Source organism: Scyliorhinus canicula, chromosome 7, assembly GCF_902713615.1.
Source record: "Scyliorhinus canicula chromosome 7, sScyCan1.1, whole genome shotgun sequence".
In the NCBI taxonomy this organism is placed as follows: domain Eukaryota; kingdom Metazoa; phylum Chordata; class Chondrichthyes; order Carcharhiniformes; family Scyliorhinidae; genus Scyliorhinus; species Scyliorhinus canicula.
The window spans coordinates 98,800,030-98,825,871 of record NC_052152.1 but is presented as its reverse complement, the minus strand read 5'-3'; the positions used below and the strand labels follow the sequence as shown (position 1 = coordinate 98,825,871).

Here is a 25,842-nt window from a genome sequence, read left to right as displayed (position 1 = left end):
CCCTGACCTGGGAGTACACAGAATCTCACCCTGGGAGTACACGGAACCCTATCCCCTGGGAGTACATAGAACCCTACAATCGGAGAACTCAGAACTCTACCCTGGGAGTATACAGAACCTTACCCTGGGAATACACAGAATCCTATCTCTTGGGAGTACACAGAACCTTACCCTGGGAGTACACAGAACCCGATCCCCTGGGAATACACAGAACCCTATCCCCTGGGAGTAGACAGAATCCTATCCCTTGGGAGTACACAGAATCCTATCCTTTGGGAGTACACAGAACCCTAACCCAGGGAGTACACAGAACCCTATCGCCTGGGAGTACATAGAACCCTACAATGGGAGTACACAGAACTCTACCCTGGGTGTATACAGAACCTCACTCTGGGAATATACAGAACCCTAACCCTGGGAATACACAGAACCCTAACCCTGGGAATACACAGAACCCTATCCCCTGGGAATACACAGAACCCTATCCCCTGGGAGGACACAGAACCCTATCCCCTGGGAGGACACAGAACCCTATCTCCTGGGAGGACACAGAACCCTATCCCCTGGGAGGACACAGAACCCTATCTCCTGGGAGGACACAGAACCCTATCCCCTGGGAGGACACAGAACCCTATCCCCTGGGAGGACACAGAACCCTATCCCCTGGGAGTACACAGAACTCTACCCTGCGAGTACACAGAACTCTACCCTGGGAGTACACAGAACCCTATCCCCTGGGGGTACACAGAACTCTATCCTGGGAGTACACTGAACTCTACCCTGGGAGTACACAGAACCCTATCCCCTGGGGGTACACAGACTCTATCCTGGGAGTACACTGAACTCTACCCTGGGAGTACACAGAACTCTACCCTGGGAGTACACAGAACCCTATCCCCTGGGGGTACACAGAACTCTATCCTGGGAGTACACTGAACTCTACCCTGGGAGTACACAGAACCCTATCCCCTGGGGGTACACAGAACTCTATCCTGGGAGTACACTGAACTCTACCCTGGGAGTACACAGAACTCTACCCTGGGAGTACACAGAACCCTATCCCCTGGGGGTACACAGATCCTATATTGAGAATACACAGAACACCATCCTGGGAGTTGTGGATTGGCTGGAGGTATGGGCCGGGATTCTCTGACCCCCTGCCGGGGTCTCCTGCGATTCTCTGGGCCCCGTTGGGCTGAGTGGCCATCGTTTTGCCCAGTCCCGCCAGCGTGGATTACTCACCTTCTTTCCTCCGTGCCTGGCCCCTGTAGGGCTCCGCCATATTGCCCGGGGGCTGGCGCGGAGAAGGGAGCCGGCCGTTCTGCACATGTACGGAAATACGCCAGCCAGTCCGTGCATGTGCGAGATCACGCTGGCCATTCCGCGCAAACTCGCACCGGCCCTTTGGCCCCGGCTGGAGCTGTGGGAACCACTCCGGCATCAACCTAGCCCCGAGAAAGTGGAGAATTGGATAGGGGGGAGGCGACGAGAGACTGTTTCCGCAGGTTGGGAATAAAAAGTCAATGAGAAATTTCTTCAAAGTGTTGGAAAGCTGTGGAATTCTCTGCCCCGGATGGTTATGGATGTTTCATCATTGAATACATTTAAGACTGGGATTGACAGATGTTTTGGTCTCTCGGGGAATTTGGGATATGTGGAACAGGTGGAAAAATTGAGTTGAAGCACAAGATTAGCCAAGATTGATCTGAATTGTGGAGCAGGCTCAGTGGGTCCTGTGGTCTACTCCTGCTCCTATTTCTCATGTTCTTAAATGATTCAGTTCCACAGTGCATTTCTCAACCAAATTAATGAGAGGACTTGTAGGGAGCCGATAAAGCATGCTCTGACTCCACAAAATTTATCAAGCACTCACACAACATGTACTGAGTTCATGAAGTAGAGAACCTTTGTGGAGTACACAAATTCCCAGTGTTAGATCACCTAGTTCCAGCAATAGGCCATGTCTTGTTATGCTCTTGGCGTAGCATAAGCTGCTTCCTTGATGTTCACTCTGACACAGGAAGGTTCAGACGTGGAGATAACTTCAACACGTTTATTAAACTATTTACAATTCACCTACTCAGATTGGCCTCTACTGTTAATCCTTCTATAGCTACTCAGACTGACAAACCAGTCTGCTACAATCCACGTGGTGGGTGTGATGTTGAATCAATCCTGTGTCTATACTCACTGAGTGTCTCCACTGAAAAGAGGAATATCATGTGTGCTGTGTCCTTTATATATGGGTTGGTGTAATACCCCCCTGTGGGTAGTGTCACCTCTGTGTGTATCGTGAATGCGCATTGGTCGTGTCCTATCTTACTGACCTATTGGTTGAGTGTCTGTGTGTCATGTCTCTAGTGCTCCCTCTAGTGTCTAGCTAGTCTACGTGTACTTACATTAACCCCTTGTGTATCTACAGTGATGCATATCACCACAGGCCACATGTTCTCAGTATTAAACCTCATGACCCTAGCGGCCATATCAGTTCAATCTTACAGCATTGTTCCATCCATTATTCTAATAAAAGCAAATCCATTTATAATGCAGGACAACATACAACAAGGGAGTATTATATGAATATGTTGAGCATTTATCTAATAATATCACTGCAGGCTTAAAAAAAGGGCTTTTAAATTAATTCAGAGCAGAAGATTAACAATGCACTATTGTGTTTTGCAATGAAATGACTTGGACTGAGAAAACAATTCTTGTACAGTTTTCTTCTAAAATAAGTCTCACCAAGCTGGGAGAAAAATCAAATGCGACCGAAGAAAACAACCGCGATAATCCACCTGCCAGAGACTCCAGAACGTTTGGAAGACCAGGCCTTAAATTGAGATGAGGTGAACGTTAATGTTCCAACAACATCTTTTTCTGGAAAATTGACAATACGGGGCTTCACACAATTGTGATGGCCCACGTGCTTTCGCGGAAAACCCTATGTACTATGTTGGAATGGTGATCCCTTTCAGAAGTAGGCTATCCGAGGTGATTGTTTTGTAAAAACTACAAGCAAACCAGGTTAATTACAGGGATGGGGGACAGTAGATTCCTGGGCGTGGTTCTATTTTCCGGCACTTTCGTTTTAGCACAAACTGGCTGCTGGGAACATTTCTTTCAAGCAGAATACAGTTGAAATTCTGGGTAAAAGGGAATAAAACGCACACTAACTGAAGAACTCTATTAACAGTGAGTTTGACTTATGTGATAGCTATGCAGAGAAGAGAGAAAGAGAGAGTTTTTAGATGCAGGACTCCAGAGTTAAAGAACATTAGAACCAGCAGAATTTTGACCCGAGGTGGCCACGCTTAAGGTGGGATGCTTGGTGGAAATTTAAAGGGACACCCTTTCCAGAAGTAAGTGGACGGCCCAATAAATCTCAGCCTTCAAACAAATCTTTTAAACAGCACTTAGACCAAGTGGCTAACCTTCCAATTTCTGATAAGAATTTGATTTAAGTTTATTGGTGGGGACGGGGGAGGTTAAATAAGTTAAATAGGTGCAGAGAAAATTGTACTTAAAAATTTTGGTTTAGGGTTTGATTAACTGTATTAAGAGTCATAGAGGTTTACAGCATGAAAACAGGCCCTTTGGCCCAACTTGTGCATGCCACCCCGTTTTTACCACTAAGCTAATCCTAATTGACGGAATTTAGCCCATATCCCTCTATACCCAGTTTTCTCTTATAACCATCTAAATGCTTTTTTAAAAGACAAAAGTGTACAGATTCTACTACTGTGTCTGGCAGCTCTTTCCAGACACTCACCACCCTGTGTGAAAAAATTGCCCCTTTGAGCCCTTTAGTATCTCTCACCTTAAACCTATGACCTCTTCGTTTTAATATCTTTAATGTAGGTGTCTATTTAAGTTGGAACATAGAACAGTACAGGCCCTTCGGTCCACGATGTTGCACCGACATGGGAAGTCAAAAACTAACGGCCATCTAACCTACACTATGCCATTATCATCCATATGCTTATCCAATAAACTTTTAAATGCCCTCAATGTTGGCGAGGTCACTACTGTTGCAGGTAGGGCATTCCACGGCCTCACCACTCTTTGCGTAAAAAACCTACCTCTGACGTCTGTCCTATATCTATTACCCCTCAATTTAGGGCTATGTCCCCTCGTGCTAGCCACCTCCATCCGCGGGAGAAGGCTCTCACTGTCCACCCTATCTAACCCTCTGATCATTTTGTATGCCTCTATTAAGTCACCTCTTAACCTTCTTCTCTCTAACGAGAACAACCTCAAGTCCATCAGCCTTTCCTCATAAGATTTTCCCTCCATACCAGGCAACATCCTGGTAAATCTCCTCTGCACCCGTTCCAAAGCTTCCACATCCTTCCTATAATGAGGCGGCCAGAACTGTACGCAATACTCCAAATGCGGCCGTACCAGAGTTTTGTACAGCTGCAACATGACCTCATGGCTCCGGAACTCAATCCCTCTACCAATAAAGGCCAACACACCACAGGCCTTCTTCACAACCCTATCAACCTGGGTGGCAACTTTCAGGGATCTATGTACATGGACACCGAGATCCCTCTGCTCATCCACACTGCCAAGAATTTTACCATTAGCCAAATATTCCGCATTCCTGTTTTTCTTTCCAAAGTGAATCACCTCACACTTCTCTACATTAAACTCCATTTGCCACCTCTCAGCCCAGCTCTGCAGCTTATCTATGTCCCTCTGTAACCTGCAACATCCTTCCACACTGTCTACAACTCCACCGACTTTAGTGTCGTCTGCAAATTTACTCACCCAACCTTCTGTGCCCTCCTCTAGGTCATTTATAAAAATGACAAACAGCAACGGCCCCAGAACAGATCCTTGTGGTACGCCACTCGTAACTGAACTCCATTCTGAACATTTGCCATCAACCACCACCCTCTGTCTTCTTTCAACTAGCCAATTTCTGATCCACATCTCTAAATCACCCTCGATCCCCAGCCTCCGTATTTTCAGCAATAGCCGACCATGGGGAACCTTATCAAACGCTTTACTGAAATCCATATACACCACATCAACTGCTCTACCCTCGTCTACCTGTTCAGTCACCTTCTCAAAGAACTCGATAAGGTTTGTGAGGCATGACCTACCCTTCACAAAACCATGCTGACTATCCCTAATCATATTATTCCTATCTAGATGATTATAAATCGTATCTTTTATAATCCTCTCCAAGACTTTACCCACAACAGACGTGAGGCTCACCGGCCTATAGTTACCGGGGTTATCTCTACTCCCCTTCTTGAACAAAGGGACCACATTTGCTACCCTCCAATCCTCTGGCACTATTCCTGTAGCCAATGATGACATAAAAATCAAAGCCAAAGGCTCAGCAATCTCTTCCCTGGCTTCCCAGAGAATCCTAGGATAAATCCCATCAGGCCCTGGGGACTTATCTATTTTCACCTTGTCCAGAATTGCCAACACTTCTTCCCTACGCACCTCAATGCCATCTATTCTAATAGCCTGGGTCTCAGCATTCTCCTCCACAACATTATCTTTTTCCTGAGTGAATACTTGACGAAAAGTATTCATTTAGTATCTCGCTTATCTCCTCAGCCTCCACACACAACTTCCCACCACTGTCCTTGACTGGCCCTACTCTTACCCTAGTCATTCTTTTATTCCTGACATACCTATAGAAAGCTTTTGGGTTTTCCTTGATCCTACCTGCCAAAGACTTCTCATGTCCCCTCCTTGCTCGTCTTAGCTCTCTCTTTAGATCCTTCCTCGCTTCCTTGTAACTATCAAGCGCCCCAACTGAAACTTCATGCCTCATCTTCACATAGGCCTCCTTCTTCCTCTTAACAAGAGATTCCACTTCTTTGGTAAACCACAGTTCCCTCGCTCTACCCATTCCTCCCTGCCTGACTGGTACGTACTTATCAAGAACACGCAATAGCTGTTCCTTGAACAAGCTCCACATATCCAGTGTGCCCAACCCTTGCAGCCTACTTCTCCAACCTACACATCCTAAGTCATGTCTAATGGCATCATAATTGCCCTGGAGTGTAGTTATTAGTAATCATGTCCTTTGATGATTGTGCATTAAAATTCAGGTCATGGGGCAAGGTCGAGTGTTACCCAGAAAATCTAACGTTCAAGTGATTATAGACTTTCCATTCCAAAAACCAAATGATAGATCCTGTGGTTCCCTTGGAAAAAGTGGACTTTACAAAAGGCTGCCTTAATAAATATACCTGTGATGGCTGCTCCAAGTTTCAACAAACCATTCAAGATAGCAACTCATGCTAGACATCGGCTGTGGGGTCCATATTGTTACAAGGTGACGATGCTAACATGGAGCATCCAGTGAGTTATTTTGCAAGAAAACTTAATCCTGGTCAACAGAATTACTCCACAGTTGAAAGAGAAGTTTTAAGCCTTGTTTTGGATCTTCAACAGTTTGAAATACATGTTTCCAGAAATGCCGGAGAGACAGTGATCTATACAGACCTTAATCCACTTATGTTTTGGAGAAATTCCAAGCCCGGAATCTCCATTTGTTTCAATAGGTGATGTTGCAATCATTTAGTTCAAATATTGTTCACGGTGCAAGAAGTGATTGTACATGCTTTATCCAGAGTTTTATTATTAACTTAAATACTTCATAGCTGTAGAAAGGAGACTCAAGTTATTTGCCAAAGGTTTTTGACATAATCTCTCCATGGCCTCAGGTTGCATCGGGCATTTGAATTTGAATTTGTCCTTTTAGTAAATACCTGGATCGTCAGATTTACCATGATCATAGTAAATGGGAAATTACTGGAGAGAATGAAAGCGAGATGGGCAACTTTCTGCGCAGATTCAAATCATGGCTTAAACAAAGGCCACAGAATAGAAGTAGGTATTGTGTTTTAAAATAATCTTCACTGGACCATACGGCTTGTCAATAAATCAAACTAATCCCATCCTCTGAAAAGGGGTATAAATGGTTGAACATAGTGGAGACCTGTACTTCAGTCAAAGATAAGATGTTCCAGCCAATTGTTGGTCAGAGATTTAAACAAAAAGAGATAATTTGACTGAGCACTGGGAGAAAAGTCTACAACCACAGAAGCCTAACACGTCAGGTGATTGTATGACCACAGTTAACAGTATATTTGAATTAAATAGTGTTTCTTTGCTGGATGAAAAGTGACATATATAAGCATTCTGATGCTCGACATTAATGAAGCATTGATTTGCTGACAGCACACGAAGAAGCTATAAAATATATTATTTTCTGTTCTCATTTTCTTTCCTCAACCTGTTTAAGTCTGTAACCATTTTAATTTTTCTGTAATCCTTTTACATCAATGCCCATTTTAAATCTGTATTCCTGAGTACAAAATAAATGAACCCCATTAAGCATAATGATTTATGCTCTTGCAATGCGCAGGCCAACAGAACTATGTGTAGACCGAGTGTTGTAAAAATGATAAAATCTCCGACATTTATTGGCGACCACATGAAGATATCTGAGTCTAAACAAAGGCACACTCAAATTGAAAAGATAAAGATATGGATGAGTTAGTCAGAAAATAATTATTGGCAAAGTATCTCTCTGGAAAAGGTGAGCACATATAGTCGACAGCGATGGCCTGGTCCATATTTTTGTGCATTTCATCGCTTGACTAACAATGGTGTAGGTACTACACTACCGTAGAGCAGTAAAGATTTTTTTTGGCTAACTGAAGCATTTGAGTGCGATCATTATTTCTGTAATTTTCAGGTTAGAACTCCAAACATGTTAAGACTGAGGAAAGTCTTTCACCAGCAGCAGTTTCGAATATGACTGACTGACTTATTTTTGAACTGTCAACTGAGAAGCCAATCATTTGTGCAGGGATTGGATAGGAAGGGATGCTTTCTCTCAGCAATTTTCATGCACAAGAAAATGAATGAATACAAATTGATGCCGAAACACAAATGTGACTTCCCATCTGTAATTTTAGTGGATTCAAAACTGACAAATTGGTTATGCAGAGCTTTTCATATGGCTCCTGGATTTCATTGGGAATGTGGAAGTCAAATTTCTTCCCTTAATTTACACCTAATGTCTGTGCTGAGACACAACAATTTCAGTGCATGGAATAACATAATCTGGGCTGTAACTGCATCGTAACAATATATCGGATAACTTGATTTGAGCTGTCACTGTGTCATTATCATTATAGTGTGTGGGGTAACATGGTCTGAGCTGTAACTGCATTGTTACAATGTGTGGTATAACTTGATCTGAGCTGCCACTGTGCCATTACAGTGTGTGGGATAACATGATGTGACCTGTAACTGTGTCATTACAGTGTGTGGGATAACATGATCTGACCTGTAACTGTGTCATTACAGTGTGTGGGAGAACATGAACTGAGCTGTAACTCTGTTTAAAAAAAATTGTAAAGTACCCAATTATTTTTTTCCAATTATGGGGCAATTTAGCGTGGCCAATCCACCTACCCTGCACATCTTTGGGTTGAGTCCCACACAAACACGGGGAGAATGTGCAAACTCCACACTACAGTGACACAGGGCCAGGTTCGAACCTGGGTCCTCAGCGCCATACGCAGCAGTGCTAACCACCACGCCACCATGCTGTCCCAGCACCTATGTATTCTAATACAGTTTTCAAGCAGTTGGTCCATAGCCATGCATGCTGTGGTGTTCCTCAAATGTCCCTTTCCCATATCACCCCTGTGTTTGATGATCTACATTGGCCCCCAGTCAAGCAGCACCTCAATTTTAATATTCTCGTTCTTGTTTTCAAATCCCTCCATGGACTTGTCCTTTCCATATCTCTGCAATCCACTCCAGTCCCACAATCCTCCGAGATATCTGCACTTAACTAATTCCAGCCTCTTCAGCAACCCTGACTTTAACCACTCGACTATTGGTGGCTGGGCCTTCAACTGCCTTGGCCTAAGCCCTGAGCTGCCCCGCTGCCACCCCCACCTCTCTTTCATCCTTTAAAGTAATCAAAACCTATCTCTATGACCAAACGTTTGGCTATCCGTCCGACCTGCCTTGTGCGGTTTGGTACCATATTATGCTTTATAATCAAATACCGTTGGGCATTTCAAAACATTAAGGCTGTTATACAAACACAAGTTGTTGTTTGTCAGGGGATGCTGTTAGGTGAGATGAGCTGCAAAGTGGTCATGTGGGATGGTACTGGGGTTAGTTGACAGTTGCTAACTAAAGACTGTCAGCGATTATGGTAGAATAATCCGGTGATGTGTGAATGTGAGACAAGCCCCTGAGACGTGTGGCTTCATCTCTCTTCACAAATTAATGGCAGATTTGAGTGGATGAAACTAGCTCACTCTTTGCATTGTTCCTATGATGAGAAAAAAGCATCAACAGTTTTGGTGCAAAATTCTTCAACAAGCCAAGCGCTGGCCTGATCATTTCAATCAATTAGCACGCCCTTGACGAGCACACGTGCTCTTTTTTTAAAAAAAGATTTTAATTCGGTTTTTAACATTTCATACATAAAACAAAACACAAGATAAAAAGAACAGAAGACCCCCCCCCATTCTACCAACTAACCCACATACAATTCGAAGAATAAAACCCTCCCCATCCCAAACCCCCACCCAGAACCCACCTCCCCTTAGCAGCTGAATGTAACCAACTCTTTAAAGCAAAAATAAGCAGACCCCATCTCTATGGAACCCCTCAATCGCCCCCCCCCCTCCCCCCCCCCCCTCCCCCCCCCCCCTCCACCCCCCCCCCGACCTCCCCCCCCCCCCGACCTCCCCCCCTCACCACCCCACCTCACCCCCCCTAAGGTGAACATAACCTTTTAAAATACAGGAATTTGATCAGGTCCCCCAGCCACACTGAACAACAGGGCGAAGAAGCTGACCTCCACCCCAACAGGACCCGCATGTGAGGCAAAGCCCCAGCCTCGTCTGCAGCTCTGGCACGTCCAACGCCCCAAATATGGACTCCAGAAGTTCAAGTGCAAGATCGCCGACATGGTGCTGAAAATATACCTCCAAAATGTCTCCAACTTCAGGGAGGACCAGAACATATGTGCGTGGGTGACTGGACTTCTCCCACACCACTCGCAAGAATCCTCCACCCTCTCAAACAACCAGCTCCTCCTTGAACCCGTTAAGTGTGCCCTGTATACCACCTGTAACTGTATTAACCCAGGTCTCGCACACAAAGTCAAGGCATTCACCCTCAGCAACACCTCACACCACAACCCCATCCCCAGCTCCTCCTCCCACTTGGCCTTAACCCCCCCGTATCTATGGGGTTGTATCAAATATGCCGTATCTTCCTCCAGGATCCTCCCAGAAATGACCACGGTGACCCCCTCCCCTCTAACTCCATCACCAACAGCACCCCCTCCAACAAGGAGGAGGGAGGTGTTACCAGAAATATTGGGAAAACCTTTCTTGCAAAATCCTTAATCCCAAACTTCTCTGTCAACTCTTCCAAGCTCGCAAACTACCCTTCCAAGAATAAGTACCTTATTTCCACCATCCTCCGCTTCTCCCAATCCCAAAACCTAGCATCCAATCTCATTGGTTCAAACGCATTATTCCCTCTGATCAGCATCAGCCTCCACCCTGCCAAACTTATAATGTTGCCAAAATTGCCTCCATACATTAAGTGTGGTCACCGCCACCGACTACTCAAATATTTCTCCGCTAGCGCCGCAGCCCTGATCCTTACAAGAGCCTGCCTCCATCCTCACCCACATTGCCTCCGGCCCCCTACCCTAGCCCAGTACCTTCTCACCATTTGTCGCCCAATAATAATACAACAAATTTGGCAGAGCCAAACCCCATGACTGCTGCTCTCTCTGAAGCACCGTCCTTTGAACCGTCGCTACCTTACCCACCCAGACAAACGACAAAAATCAACAGTCCCACCCCTATAAAATTCACTTTCGGCAGGAAGTCCGGTAAACACTGGAATAAAAACAAAAACCGCTGCAAAACATTCGTCTTTACTGCCTGCAGCCTGCCTGCCAACGATAGGGAAGGCTGTCCCACCTCACAAATCTGCTTTGACCCTGCCCATGAGGCTCCTAAAATTCAATTTACGGAGCCAGGCCCAATCCCGAGGCACCTGCACCTCCAGATGCCTGAAGTGAGTAGTCACCACACGAAATGGAAATCCCCCCAAGCCAGCTCCCGTCCCCGGCAGGGAAGCAGGGTGACCAAAAAGCACTCGCCCTTCTCCAAATTCTCTTTGTATCCTGAAAAGGCTGCAATTCGCTTAAACAACCCCATTATAAGCCCCACCATGGGAAGGGGGTTGGAAGTATGCAACAAAAGATCATCAGGATAAAGGGACACCCTATGCTCCACTGCGCCCCACACCTCTCACTATGCCCCTCCACTTATCCAAGGTCCTCAGCGCAATGGCCATGAGCTCTATCGCCAGCGCAAACAAAAGGCGGGGGGGGGATACCCGTCTCGTTCCCCTATTCAGCTGAAAATATTCCGCGTTCACCTCATTCACCTGAATTGCCCCTTAGTGTCCAAAAAGTTTAGGTGGAGCTACTGGATTACAGGGATAGGGTGGGCTTAATTAGTGCGCTCTTTCCAAGGGTTGGTGCAGACTCGATGGGCTGAATGGCCTCCTCCTCCACTGTAGAGATTCTGTGGATTCTAATTCGTATGTACATTCACCTTTGGTTCCTTGTACAATAATTTGAACCAGACCATAAACCTAGGACCAATCACAAACTGTTACTACACCGCAAGCAGATAACTCCACTCTACTCGATCAAATGCTTTCTCTGTATCCAGCGCCACCAACATATCCTGCTCCCTCCTTTCTGATGGGGAGAGCACCACGCTTAACAAGCGCTGCACATTCAAGGACAACTACCTCCCTTTTACAAACCCGATCTGATCCTCCCCAACCATCTGTGGAAGGCACTCCTCCAACCTAAGTGGCAACACTTTGACAAGAAACTTGGCATCCACATTCAACAGAGATATTGGTCGATACAGCCCACAGTCCACTGGGTCCTTAACCCTTTTTTAACAACAACAAAATTGATGACTATCCCATCGTCTTTTGGAAACACCCGCTCCTATCTTCTGCATCCTCAAACATCTCCCCCTATTTCTCATCCACTTCCAAAATTTTGTCTACCAACTGCTGCCATTCCTCTCTTACCTCCTGTCCACCTGCACCTTAAACGAGATGATCCTGCCCCTTACCACCACCTTCAGCACCTCCCAAACCACCAAGACCTTCCCATTCTTATTGCACCTCACATAATTGTCAATCGTCTTCTCCAAGACCACATTCACCAAGTGTGGAGCATGATCTGAAATAACAATCGCTGAATATTCCACTTTCCTCAACCCTGACAACAACAACAATCCTCAAATACACATTATGCACCGGCGAGAAAAGGAATACGTGCCATAGTGTTCCATTGATCCATGTTGATCAATAGTGTTTAAATCGCTCCCTAAAATTAACTGATGTGTGTCCAGACTTGGTATGGCCAACATCCTCTTCATAAATCCTACATCATCCCAATTCGGGTCTAACACACTAACCAACACCATAAATCTCCCCTCCAAAGCACCCGTTACTATAACTATCTGCCCTCCTGATCTGCCACCACCTTCTCCATCTGAAACCTTACTTTCTTACCCACCTTTTGAACAACAAGTTCCAGCAGCAGAGGAAGGAGGCCTCAGTGGACTTGCTTAAGGTGGTGGAACTGCTTAGGGCGGCTATTGCGAGAGTGGAGCAGAGGCTGGAAGCACAGGGCCTGGCATTCTAGAAGTTGAAGGAGTCAATGGGGAACAAGAGGACCGGCTGGCCTCGCTGGAAGTGGAGATGGTGCTGGTGGTGGATAGCCAAAAGAGGATAAAGGAAAAGGTGGAGGACCTAGAGAAACACTGCAGGAGGCAGAAACTCTGGATCGTGGGATGCCTGAGAGGGTCGAAGGAGTACAGGCTGCTAAATATGTGGCAAAGATGCTGTGCGGAGTCTGCACATCCTCCCCGTGTGTGCGTGGGTTTCCTCCGGGTGCTCCAGTTTCCTCCCACAGTCCAAAGATGTGCAGGTTAGGTGGTTTGGCCATGATAAATTGCCCTTAGTGTCCAAAATTGCCCTTAGTGTTGGGTGGGGTTACTGGGTTATTGGGATAGGGTGGAGGTGTTGAACTTGGGTAGGGTGCTCTGTCCAAGAGCCGGTGCAGACTCGATGGGCCGAATGGCCTCCTTCTGCACTGTAAAAAAAAAAAATTTTTTAATTCTATGCTGGAGAAGCTAATGGGGGAGGGGGTCTTTGATTGACCCCTTGAGGTGGGTCGGGCGCACAGGGCGCTGAGGAGGAGGCCGAAGGCAGGGGAGCCGCCGAGGGCAATGGTGATGAGGCTGGATTGTTTTCTCGATAATGAGAAAATCATGAAATGGGCAAGGCAGACAAAGCAGTGTAACTGGGAGGGGTGCGAGCTGAGAATATACCAGGACCTGGGTGTGGAGTTGGCCAAACGGCGGGCTGGCTACAATCAGGTCAAGACTGCCCTCTACAAGGAAGGGGGTGAAGTTTGGGATGCTGTGTCCTGCTTGTATGTGGGCCATGCGTCAGAATCGGGAGTGTTATTTTGATACGCCGGAAGAGGCCAACAAATTTATGAGATACCATGGACTAGGAGGAGTGAGAGGACACTACACTTTGGAGATGTTCAATGTGGGGAATGTGAGTTTACAACAGGGGCGGATTGATGAATTCAATGAGAATGGGAGCGGAGAGGGTAAGTGTGCTGCCTGTTATGTTGGGGTTTCAGGGTGGGGGGGGGGTGAAAGTTGAATTTGGGGAAGGGGGGTAGATGGAGGCCCCAGGCAGGAGCCACCATGCCAACTAGTTTACTAGTTAACGGGAATGAAGTGGGGAGTCAACAGGGGAATGGAGTGGGGAGGGTGGGGGATGAGTTGGTTTATCTGTGTGGTTATGGGGGGTTGGAGGAGAGGGATACTCCCTCTGGGAAATGTTGGTGTGGCACAGTTGGGCGAGGAGGGATAGTGGTGGACATCTTGGGCAGGGCCCGGAGGAGGAAGCGGCATGGGCCAGGAGAATCTGGTTGAAGAAGGAATGAAGGAAGGAAGTGGGAAGGGAGCCCGCCGGTCTGGTTGATTACATGGAATGTGTGGGACTGAACTGGCCGGTTAAAACTGATACATGTTTTCACACCCGGAAGGAGTTTGAAGGCAGACGTTGTGTTTCTTCTGATCCTGAAGCTGGGGATCAGACAAGGCTGAGGAAGGGGCCAGTGGGGCAGGTGTTCTACTCCGGGTTGGATATGATGACAAATGGGTGACGATGCTGATCAACCAGAGGGCGGCTTTTGAGGTTGGCAGTATCGTAGCCAACGAGGGGGGCACGTACGTGACGGTTAGCGGGAAGTTGGAGGGACACCTGCGTGCTAGTGAATTCTATGCCCCAAACTGGGGTGACGTGGATTTTTGAGGTGGGTTTTAGGGAAGATTCCGGACATGCACACGCATCGGCTGATTATGGGGGAGATTTCAATACGGTTCTGGATCCTGGGTTAGACCGGTCGTGCCATGGATCCCTGAATGTTTCGACAATATCAAAAGAGTTGATGGGGGGGCAGCACAGTGGCACAGTGGTTAGCACTGCAGTCTCACGGCGCCGAGGTCCCAGGTTCGATCCCGGCTCTGGGTCACTGTCCATGTGGAGTTTCCACATTCTCCCCGTGTTTGCGAGGGTCTGACCCCCACAACCCAAAGATGTGCAGGGTAGGTGGATTGGCCACGCTAAATGGCCCCTTAATTGGAAAAAATGAATTGGGTACTCTAAATTTATTTTAAAAAAGTTAAAAACAAAAGAGTTGATAGGGTTTATGGAATGTGTGGGAGGGGCGGATCCGTGACGGTTTAGGAGGCTGAGAGCGAAGGAGGTTTGGCTGTTCTCACATGTGCACTGGGTATTCTCGCGAATAGATTTCTTTACATTGGATAAGGCGCTATTAGCGGGGTGGTTGGTTTGGAGTATTTGGCGATCGTGGTCTCTGGGACGAGGTGCGGGTGGTGTAGGAGGCGGCTCAGCGGCTGCAGTGGGGGTTGGATGTGGCACTGCTGGTGGACAAGGGGGTCTGTGAGAGGGTGAGGGCAGCCATTCTAAATTATGAGGAGCTAAATTAGACAGGGGAGGTCACGGCCTCCATGCTGTGGGAGACACTCAAGGTGGTAGTAAGGGGAGAATTTATTTCAATTCGGACACATAGGGAAAGAGTGCAATGGGAGGAGAGGCTGAGGTTAGTTGTGATGTGGAGATGCCGGTGTTGGACTGGGTTGAGCACAGTAAGAAGTCTTACAACACCATGGTACATTGGCAAGACCATGCAGACGCTGCGACAACGGATGAACGGGCATCGCGCGACAATCACCAGGCAGGAATGTTCCCTTCCAGGCGGGGAGCACTTCAGCAGTCAAGGGCATTCAGCCTCTGATCTTCGGGTAAGCGTTCTCCAAGGCGGCCTTCAGGATACGCGATAACGCAGAATCGCCGAGTAGAAACTTTGAACATGGAACATACAGTGCAGGAGGCCATTTGGCCCATTGAGTGACCAACCCACTCATGCCCTCACTTCTACCATATCTCCATAACCCAATAACCCCTCTTGACCTTTTTGGTCACTAAGGGCAATTTATCATGGCCAATCCACCTAAACTGGACGTCTTTGGACTATGAGAGGAAACCGGAGCACCCAGAGGAAACCCACGCAGCCACGGGGAGAACGTGCAGACTCCGCACAGAGTCTTCGCACAACTTATGGGCAAGTTCTGCACACATGAGCACGGCCTCAATCGGGACCTTGGATTCATGTTGCATTACATTCACCCCCCACCATCTGGCCTGGGCTGGCGAAATCCTACCAACTGTGCTGGATTGAGACAATTCACACCTCTTTAACCTACGATTATCCCTCTCTCCGGTTGCTCTGTCTGGACCTGTAAAACTTAATTACCTGCAAAGACTCATATTCAAAGTATTGTCTAGCATCACTGACTTTGTCTATATATATGTTTATGGAACCCACTTCTTCATTCAACTGAGGAAGGAGCAGTTTTCCGAAAGCTGGTGATTCGAAACAAACCTGTTGGACTTTAACCTGGTGTTGTAATACTTCTTACTGAGGTTAGTTGAGGAGAGGCTGAGGTTAGTTGAAGACATCCTGAGGGTGGACCGGAGATATTTCATGGCACCGGAGGAGGTGTTCCTAAAGGAGAGACAGAGGTTCCAGATGGCGTCTGGGCTGGTATCCACAGGGAAGGCCTATAGTAGGGCAGCTGCAGAGGGCCACTGGGGTGGGTTAGGAGTACGGGGATGCATCAGTTGAGGAAGCAGGCGGTGGCGAGAGAGATTGGAAGGATGAACGAGGCAAGGCGGTTTCGGAGTCAGGGGGGGGTGTATGGTTCTATCGAAGGCTGCATGAATTGGAGCCTCCGATCAGGGTGGAGGATGTGAGGCGGCTCTTGGAAGTGAACATGAAAAAGTGAGGTGTTCCAGATAAATGCCAGGGGGAGGAGAGGAGTTGCACTTCCGGGTGATATGGGGTGTGTTTCTGCTATCTTGGGGTACAGGCGGCACAGTGTTGGGCCCAACTGCATAAGTTGACCTTGGCGTGGTTGGCGGAGTGTATGAAGTCGGCCTTTAAGAGGTGGAATGTGTTGCCCTTGTCTTTGGCAGGGTGTGTACAGACGGTGAAAATGACGGTGCTGCCCAAGTTTCGATTTGCATTTAAGAACCTTTCCATCTTTGTTCCCAAGTCCTATTTTAGAAAGGTGAATGGGATGATTTTGAAGTTTGTGCGGGCGGGGAGGTGAGGAGGGTATTTCTGGAAAGGGATCGGCGAGGTGGAGGCTGGCTTTGCTGAGTCTGGGAAGCAAACATTTCAATGGTTAGGAAATGGGCAGTGGAGGATGGGTTGGTCTGGAGGCGGATAGAAGCGGCATTGTGTAGGGGGAATAGTTTGAGGGTACTCTTGTTGGCGCCCCTTCTGTTCTCTCCGGTCCGATTCTCCATGAGCCCGGTGGTAGTGTCAGTATTGAGAATTTTAAACCACTGTAGGCAACACTTCAGACTGGAAGGCATGTCTGTGGGTGCCAATATGTGACAACCATAGGTTTGTGCCGGAGTGGTTGGACACGAGGTTCTGAGGTTGGCGGTAGATGGGGATAGAGTACTTCAGGGATTTGTTTGTGGGAGGAAAGTTTGCAGGCCTGGAGGAGCTTGAGGAGATGTATCAGTTGCCTAAGAGAAACAGGTTCAGGTATCTGCAGGTGAGAGAATCATAGAATGTACAGTGCAGAAGGAGGCCATTCGACCCATTGAGTCCGCACCAGTTCTTGGAAAGAGCACCCTACTCAAGCCAACACCTCCACCCTATCCCCACAACCCAATAACCCCACTTAACCTTTTTGGACCCTAAGGGTAATTTAGCGTGGCCAATTCATCTAACCACACATCTTTGGACTGTGGGAGGAAACTGGAGCAACCAGAGGAAACCCACGCAGACATAGGTAGAACGGACATAGGGAGACATGGGGCAGCACGGTAGCATTGTGGATAGCACAATGGCTTCACAGCTCCAGGGTCCCAGGTTCGATTCCGGCTTGGGTCATTGTTTGTGCGGAGTCTGCACATCCTCCCCGTGTGTGCGTGGGTTTCCTCCCACAGTCCAAAGATGTGCAGGTTAGGTGGATTGGCCATGATAAATTGCCCTTAGTGTCCAAAATTGCCCTTAGTGTTGGGTGGGGTTACTGGGTTATTGGGATAGGGTGGAGGTGTTGAACTTGAGTAGGGTGCTCTTTCCAAGAGCCGGTGCAGACTCGATGGGCCGAATGGCCTCCTTCTGCACTGTAAATTCTATGAACGTGCAGACTCCACACAGACAGTGACCCAAGCTGGGAATCGAACCTGGGACCCTGGAGCTGTGAATCAACTGTACTAACCACTGTGCTACCCACAGAGAGACTTTGTTAGAAAAGAGGTACTGTCCTGTCCAGAGCTTCCACCTCCGGTGCTGCAAGCCAACTTGTTATCTGAGGATGACATTGGGGAGGGAGAGAGTGGAGGATATATATGAGAGCTGGGAGATAGGGAGGGCGCTCCTCTGGACGAGGTCAGATGCAAGTGGGAGGAAAGCCTTGTGGAGGGTGTTGGGTTGTTAGTTTTGTTAGCTGTTGCCGAGGTTTGGCTTGTGTATTTTTGTATATACAAAAATGCCTTCAATAAAAATATTCCTTGAAAAGCTCTGCATACTCCCGATCAACCCACCATTCACACCCCCTAGGCCAGTCAAAACCTGTCCACACAGGTTCAGCCGGCCACGACTCCTCCTCCAGCTCGCTCCTGTTCAGTAGCCAACTTAAGTTTGCTAGTGAGGTGGCCCCTACCAGAGCCCCCTCACCCCACATACGTAACACAAAGACCAACAAAGAAACCCGCTCTGACCCAGCCCTTCCAAACACCAAACAAAGGGGAACAACCCCAACCCATTATTCCACCGTCCCTAAACCATCCCCTCCTGACCACAACATGAGAAATCAAAGTCCAAACTCAGTCCTTCAGCCCTCACAAATGCCACCGTCTCCTCTGCCGTCTCAAAGAAATGTTCCTTGGAGTTATACCTAACTTTGCCGGGTAGACCACCTGAATCCCACATCACTCTTGTACAGCGCAGCTTTTGCTTTATTAAAGGTCGCCCGCCTTCTTGCCAGCTCCACCGTGACGTCCTGGTATATACGAATGCCACTGCCTTTTCACCTCACCTCCCAATTCTTATAATAATAATCTTTATCACAGGTAGGCTAACATTAACACTGCAATGAAGTTACTGTGAAAAGCCCTTAGTCACCATATTCCGGTGCCTGTTTGGGTACACGGAGGGAGAATTCAGAAATGGCCTAACAGCACGTCATTCTGGACTTCTTGGAGGAAACCGGAGCACCCCGAGGAAGCCCACGCAGACACAGGGAGAATGTGCAGACTCCGCACAGTGACCCAAGCGACAATCGAAGCTGGGACCCAGGTACTGTGAAGCAACATTGCTAACCACTGTGCTACCCATCTCAAGACCCTCTCCATCATCTGATAGCTGTGAAAACAGACTATCACAGCTCTTGGTGAATAATTCATCATTGACTTCGGCCAGTGTGACCGATGAGCCTCATCCAGCTCAAAGAGGGAAGTGTTCTCCTCCTCCCACAACAACTTAGTGAACATCCCCGAAAGGTATTCTGTCAGGTTCGGGCCCTCCAGCCCCTCAGGTAGTCCCACAATCCAAAGATTCTGCGCCGTGACCTGTCCTCCAGGTCCTCGACTTTGGCTCTCAGCCCTTTATTGTTTTCCTCCACCTTCTTCAGCCCCTCTCCCATCGAGGAGAGCTGTTCATTGTGCCACAACAATGCCTCCTCCACCCCTTCAACACCTCACCATGCTCATGCACCGTCTCTGACGTCTTTCCAAGAGTCCCCTTTGTCGGGGACAGCATATCCTCCACCAGCTGTTTGAGCGTTCCCATCATCTCCTTCCCAAATACACTTAGCAAACCGCCGCTCAAACTCCACCGCCATCACCTTCGCCAGCGTGTCCATTGTAATGGGCGCACCCCCACCCAACGAGCTTGCTCACACCATCATTCCTCCCACAGAATTCCACACTGAACTCAGGCCCACTGGCGGACTAGTTGCTCCTTCCTCTTCGTGCCGCATTCTTTCATCGGGATTTCAACATTCCCTAATTCTCACAACTGTACTGAAGACAGCTCATATAAAACGGTGAAAAAGGCCAAAAAATGAGAACTCTAGGGGGAGCCATTCAACATGCGACCTCCACCTACCTGTCACCACCGGAAGTCAAGCACATCTTTTATGGCTGGTTTTTGTTCTTTAATCTCAGAGAACTTTATTTTCATGGCTTGACAATATATTGCAGAGCTCGTATACCAAACCTTTCATATGTCCTCATCAGCTTACATTTTACATCTTTCTGATAAAGAATCCTCCACAATACATAAAGATATAGGCCATAGTATTTTTCTAATACACATACATGTCTGCATGTTTATATTTGTGTATATATATATATATATATATATATATATATATATGTATGAAAGTCAGATTTATATATTCTACAATATAAAAATAATTTAAAACCTAGAATTTTACTTTCTGTTGGTACAGCGAATGAATGCTTACCAATGACTATTCTTGACTTAAGTAGGGGCATTAATGCATGCAAAACAAATGTCAGCATTAAAAAGAATGTCATGCCAATACATTAACCCATTGCCCACAAATACTATTAATGGTAATTTCTAGATTTAAGTGAATTAGAAGAGGGACCTGTGTTGAAATGTGATGCTGACATATCCATTTTAATATGAAGTTCAAATATTGCGCAGACAAGCCAGTATTTGAGAATTCAGAAAATGTTAAGAGAGAAACAATGATTGCAGTTAAGGTTAAGGATAGAATTATAAGCTACAGAGTAAGGACTGGCAGAGAGCAGGGCTAATGCTTGAGGTGTAGTCCAGTACCTTTCTACTCCAGGGGGTCATTTGGCAACATTCAGTGGGAGAGGATGAACGAATGCTGTGAAACTACAAACAAAACAGCCAGTGAACTATTAAAACCAAAATAAACACAAATATCTCAACAAATACGAAAGACAAAATAAGAATGAATATCTGAAAGAACTAACTGGAAACACAAATCCATGAAAAGCAATATATCAACAAGGAATATTCTCATTGACTTTTGAAGCTCTTTATACAGCATCTTCTGAAATAATCAATTAGATTTTTATTATTATTAAGTTTTTGAGTTGTGCAAAATTTCAATCTTTTTTTAAAGTCATTCATTGTAGATCACACAGTACTAACAACCACATACATTGAAGTTTTAACAGCACTGCACAATAATAGGATTAGGCTCACCCCTTGGTTAAAGATTTTGGTTGGATTAGATTGGGGAAGGATGAGAAAAACAGTTTGTTTGAAATCCATGCATTCCACCTTTTTTTTAAAGAAGCATATCTCATCCCCACACTGTTTCTCCCATGGGGGAAAGTGGTGGAAGGATTCGCGAGCTGAATATCAGCCCCTTGAACCATGTTATAAACCCTTGTTCCATAGCCAACAAGTCCCGGCGCTGGACTCGAACCCAGAGCTTCTGCTCCAGCAGTAGGGATGCTGCAACAAGACCTTGTGCATTCCGCTCATAAATATCTCAATGTGATTCCCCCCCGCTACCCTCTATTTCCCCTGCATTTTTCATTCAATCTGGGTAGCATTCACGTAGCATTTGATAACTCAAAATGTTACGACTGACTTTAAGATTGTGTGATTGATTTGAAAATTAAGTTGCTAGTTTTACTGTGCTAATAAGTGTGTGAATGCGAACAAGTATGAACCCTGCAGAACAATAGGAAGAGAATATGCACTACAGTTTAGAGGTACAGGTCGAAATGAAACCCAAATCTTAGACAGCCATGACTCTTTCATCAATCTATTGCAATTGTGAATCATGTTTTAATGGGTTTAGTAGTTTCAGAAGCCAAGTTCCATCTATTGAAGTTCATCATTTCTCTCACACTTCTGTAATGGGAACTAAATTTGCTTCTAGTTTTACAATTTTAGCAAGGATGCTATAATTTTACCTAATTTATTCAATTACACAGACAGATGGAGCTCAAGGCAATCTTATAGACAATCAAATTGTTCAGAATTATAGTCTTGATTTTAACCCAAGGCAGTTGTGCCCCTGGCGTCTGAGGTAGGCAAGAAACCATTCAACGCTCTGAAGTTTGAGGCCCAAGAGAGTTTATCTTCTGAGCCTCAAAGCACAGAATTCATCAGTTCCCCATCCGAGTCTGGTGGTTAGCAATAGCTGACTGATTAATCGCCGTGGAAATTCCTCCGGCCCACAGGAAATGTTATCCTTTCATTGTGATGAACTACCGTCATCCATACCACAGGACATTATCAGAACCTTTGCGTTCCACACTTAGCTGAGCACAAACCAAGTTCCCCCCCCCCCCCCCCCCCCCAGTGAATAAAAACAAAAGTTGCCCAACATTCAATAGGCATTAACCGAACCAATGGAATTTATTCAAAAGTCTTGATTATTACAATAGCCTAAGAAAGTTAGATGCATCTGTTCTGCACCGCCTTATTGTGAATGAAGGGAAGGTGTGGCAGGTAAATTGAAATGGGGTAAAGGCAGGTAATGCGATTAGGTATCAGATGTACCAGCTACGGCAAAGCTAAATTCAGACTCGTCCAGCCCCAATAATCATTTTTCTTATGTGATAGCTTGGAACGTTAATTTAATATTATATGGGAGCCGTAGAAACAGGTGTCCATTCAGATCACTAACTGATTTGCCTTTGAAGAAATTAAATCAAGGCAGAAACAGGTTTTTGTTATATTTTAAAATCCAATTGCCCAAAATCAAAAGTGCCACTAAATAAACCCTCTGAAGACTCTTTATAGTCCCATCCCCTTTCATAATTTATGCTGCCAGATATAAACTTCTCAGTTGGATTACAGCTGCTCAAAAGTGACATTGTTCCTACATATGTCAGTGAACCATTGTCACTATCCTTCTCAGAAGGTTTCCCTCTCACAAGTTGGTGGGAACCTACATATATATTTTCCTCGGTTTGGTGATTTGAAAAATGAAACACTCGGTGATGTTCCCTGCCTGACACTCACATCTTTCCCTGTTAAAATCAGCTGGCTTGTTGAAGCCAGGACTCGGTGATGGTCACATTTTAACACTACCGAAGTGTGTTCTTTTCAGAACAACTTTATACAATGGTCTGTGCCTTGCAATGGTAGGTGGCAAAATGCCAATCAGACTTTTAGATGTTAAATCGGCAAACATAGCATTGCTAAGGGAAAGGCGGGATTCAAAGAGAAACCCTGAGAGTGATGGACAGAATTTGCAAGACAATGGTGACCCTGTATCAATACTAAAGCTAGCAAAGAGCCGCGACAGACGATTTTCACATTGCTCCAGCAATGAAAGAACAGCAAACGTTTGCATGAAAATCTGTCATAATAATGTATTGGTGATTAATATGTTTTATACCCGTTATATGTACAATCCACTACATTAATGAATAGCTATTCCAATTTGCTTTAAAAAAAACAAGTTAATTAATTAGTGTGGAGAACCAACAAAATCTGCCAGACATCTGTTCTGCCAAAGAAATGTCTTGCCTTGTCTACAGGATAATAATAAATATCTGTACACTACAGCCTCACAGAGCTGATAAAAGATCCTAAATGATTTGCTGGCAATCTCTGCCTTCAATCTCCCTGTTGCATGCCACCACCACTATGCATGAACTCATCCAGCTAAGATACCAATGAATGCAAATGACTTCCACTAATCCCTGTGCTGTGAATTTGTAGAGCTTGTTAAGAAGGGAAAGTTCCAGCAAACTGCTACATGTATTCTGTAGTTTAGGATTTATAAATTGTTTCTGAATTTGGGTTGGATGGGTACTGACAAAATTTTTTAAAAAAACATTCAATATGGCCAAGTACAGATCACGTACTTCGATGCAAGTATGAATGGAAGAGAAATAATGTGCGAGTCAGAAGCACTACACTGTGGTTTCCCTCTGATCACTGTGCTGATCAATGGAATAACTTCACCGGCATTAATGTAGTGTTATTATGCAAACTTTCAATTTTAATTTGTTGGCAACTGGAACTTAACAAGCAGAATTGGGAATAGTAGGGCAAAATCTTTTTCGTGATTAGGATATTACAGTGCTCAGGGACACACATTCTATGCTCGTTAAAGCAATGCCTGGGTCAGAATTAATCATCCTGTTGTGGAAATTGGGCATCAAATCAAATAGGGTTTTTAACAAATTCCAAAGGCTTGCAAATGTGAGCTTGCAACTGAAATGTTTCTGATCTCTCTTATTTGAACAGCAATCCCTGTGCTTCACTTGTGAAGAATAGTCCCCTTGCGATCACACCAACAGCATTGCACAGCAACACGCATTATGTTGCTAAGCGACTGCACAGAAAGGACAAAGGAAAGGAATCGCTTTCACGCCTGATCCTGCCGTGAAGCGGGCAGAGCTTTTGGAGTACGCAGTGGAGGCTTGGGGTTTGTGACAAATCACGGCTCAAAAACTTCTCTGCGGGTTCTGAAAACAGCAGATAGGCAGTATTTCTGAATTGAGAGATAGAAAGAGGCAGCAACTCACAGCCTCTTCATTCAATGTCCAAGACCTGACTATCCCTTCCTGGTCCTCTGAAAACCATTCCACTTAGACCCAATCACCATCTGTCACCAGACAGAATACGGCCTTTGGCCAATTCACTGACCACCAGACAACCAACTGAACCAAATCCTTCCGATCTCTCCCCTGCCAGAAATCTGAGTTTTTCTATTCAAAATCTGAATCTACAATAGCAGAGTGTACTATTTTGCAACTTTTGAGTTCCTCACTTCCTCTGCTCGACTTAAAGGTATATGTCCATTAAATGTCCATGGATCAAAATGTTAACCACAAAGTAAAAGAAATGGGAATAAGGGAATCAACAAGAAGGACCCTTACACTCTTGATTCCATTTGCTGGTTGGGACCTAGCCACAATCAGCGGCCCTGGACACTGTGCCGGCCCACAGGCAAGTCTCCGGGGTGTTGGCTGCAAAAGCTAGCCGACAATACTTGCTGATTGCAGATTTACGAGTGCAGGTGAAATATGAACACGGCCTCAATTTACATTGCAATGGCTGTCATTCAGGTTCATTCACCAGGGTGGCACTACACTGACCAGCTATTCAACCGTGACAGTCAAACATATTGCATGACACTCAATGACACACTTCCCACAGGAGAAGGTATTCCACAGCCAGAGGGGAACAGGCACACCCAATGAAAAGAAAATATTGGCCATTATTTAAGTGTCCATTGCTGAGGCTGTGCCCAGTAGCAAGACTGAAACCACAGTATCCTCACACCTAGTCCTCTTTTTCACATCCCACATCCTTCCCATCTCACATTGTTTTCTGGTTTACAAACTGCAGGAACTGGAAATATGCGCTTCCTATTTTTGTTTTGTTTCTTCATTGTGCCAATGGGCTGCTCTCAATATATGCCTGCTGCCTGCATGCAGTTGGGTGTGAACTGGAGTCATGAGCCATGAGCCATATTGGCAGTTGAGAGCCCTTGTTGCCCAGTAGCCACCCTTTGCTTTGCAATTTAGCTTCCACAGTGGACTGGCGCAGAATGAAGGTGTTGTCTCTCCTGCCAGGATACGATGCATGGACCTGCATGATTCTTTTCCGATGGTCACACAGCATCAGGACATTGAGGGAGTGAAGCCCCTTTTGATTCCAGTTTATTGCAGAGTTGACCTGCGCCACCTGCAAAATAATACACATGTGTAGTCGATGGCACCCTGCACCATGGGGAAGCCTGCAATCCTAGTGAAGCCATGTACACACTTTGTCTGCTTAACTCAAGCAAGAGGAGGTGAACTCTTAAAATAGAGAATTGCTGTGACTTTTCTTAGAGGGTAGTGCAAATCGTGCAATATCTTCAGCTCCTGCCTGGAAGAAGCCAGATACATAAAAGGTTCATCTCCATGGTCAACTTCACAAACACTGGCAATGCGACCCTTGCCCTGTTCCAAGGCTGTGGTTGGCAGGTTTGAGTAAGGGCCTTCTCAGTAAAGGGCAGACCTCTCACACACTCTTCCTCGCTGAGATTCAGGTAGGAGAATTGTTCCCTGAACAATATGGGAAAATATGGCCTCTTGCTGCGAGCCTTCTTCCCCTCTTCT

The 25,842-nt window shown here is 46.1% G+C and overlaps 1 protein-coding gene across 5 annotated transcripts in view; it reads right to left on the bottom strand.

Annotated features, from left to right (window-relative positions):
• The window catches only part of nhsa (Nance-Horan syndrome a (congenital cataracts and dental anomalies)), a 543,376-nt gene that overhangs the window by 64,366 nt on the left and 453,168 nt on the right, over nt 1-25,842 (bottom strand). For 4 of the 5 annotated variants that reach the window (XM_038802522.1, XM_038802523.1, XM_038802527.1 and 1 more), the window contains one exon: nt 20,564-20,626. The exons of the other annotated variant lie outside the window; for it this stretch is intronic. In XM_038802522.1, coding sequence (XP_038658450.1) covers nt 20,564-20,626 — 63 coding nt within the window. The remainder of the gene's footprint in view (nt 1-20,563; nt 20,627-25,842) is intronic. 5 annotated transcript variants of the gene reach the window in all.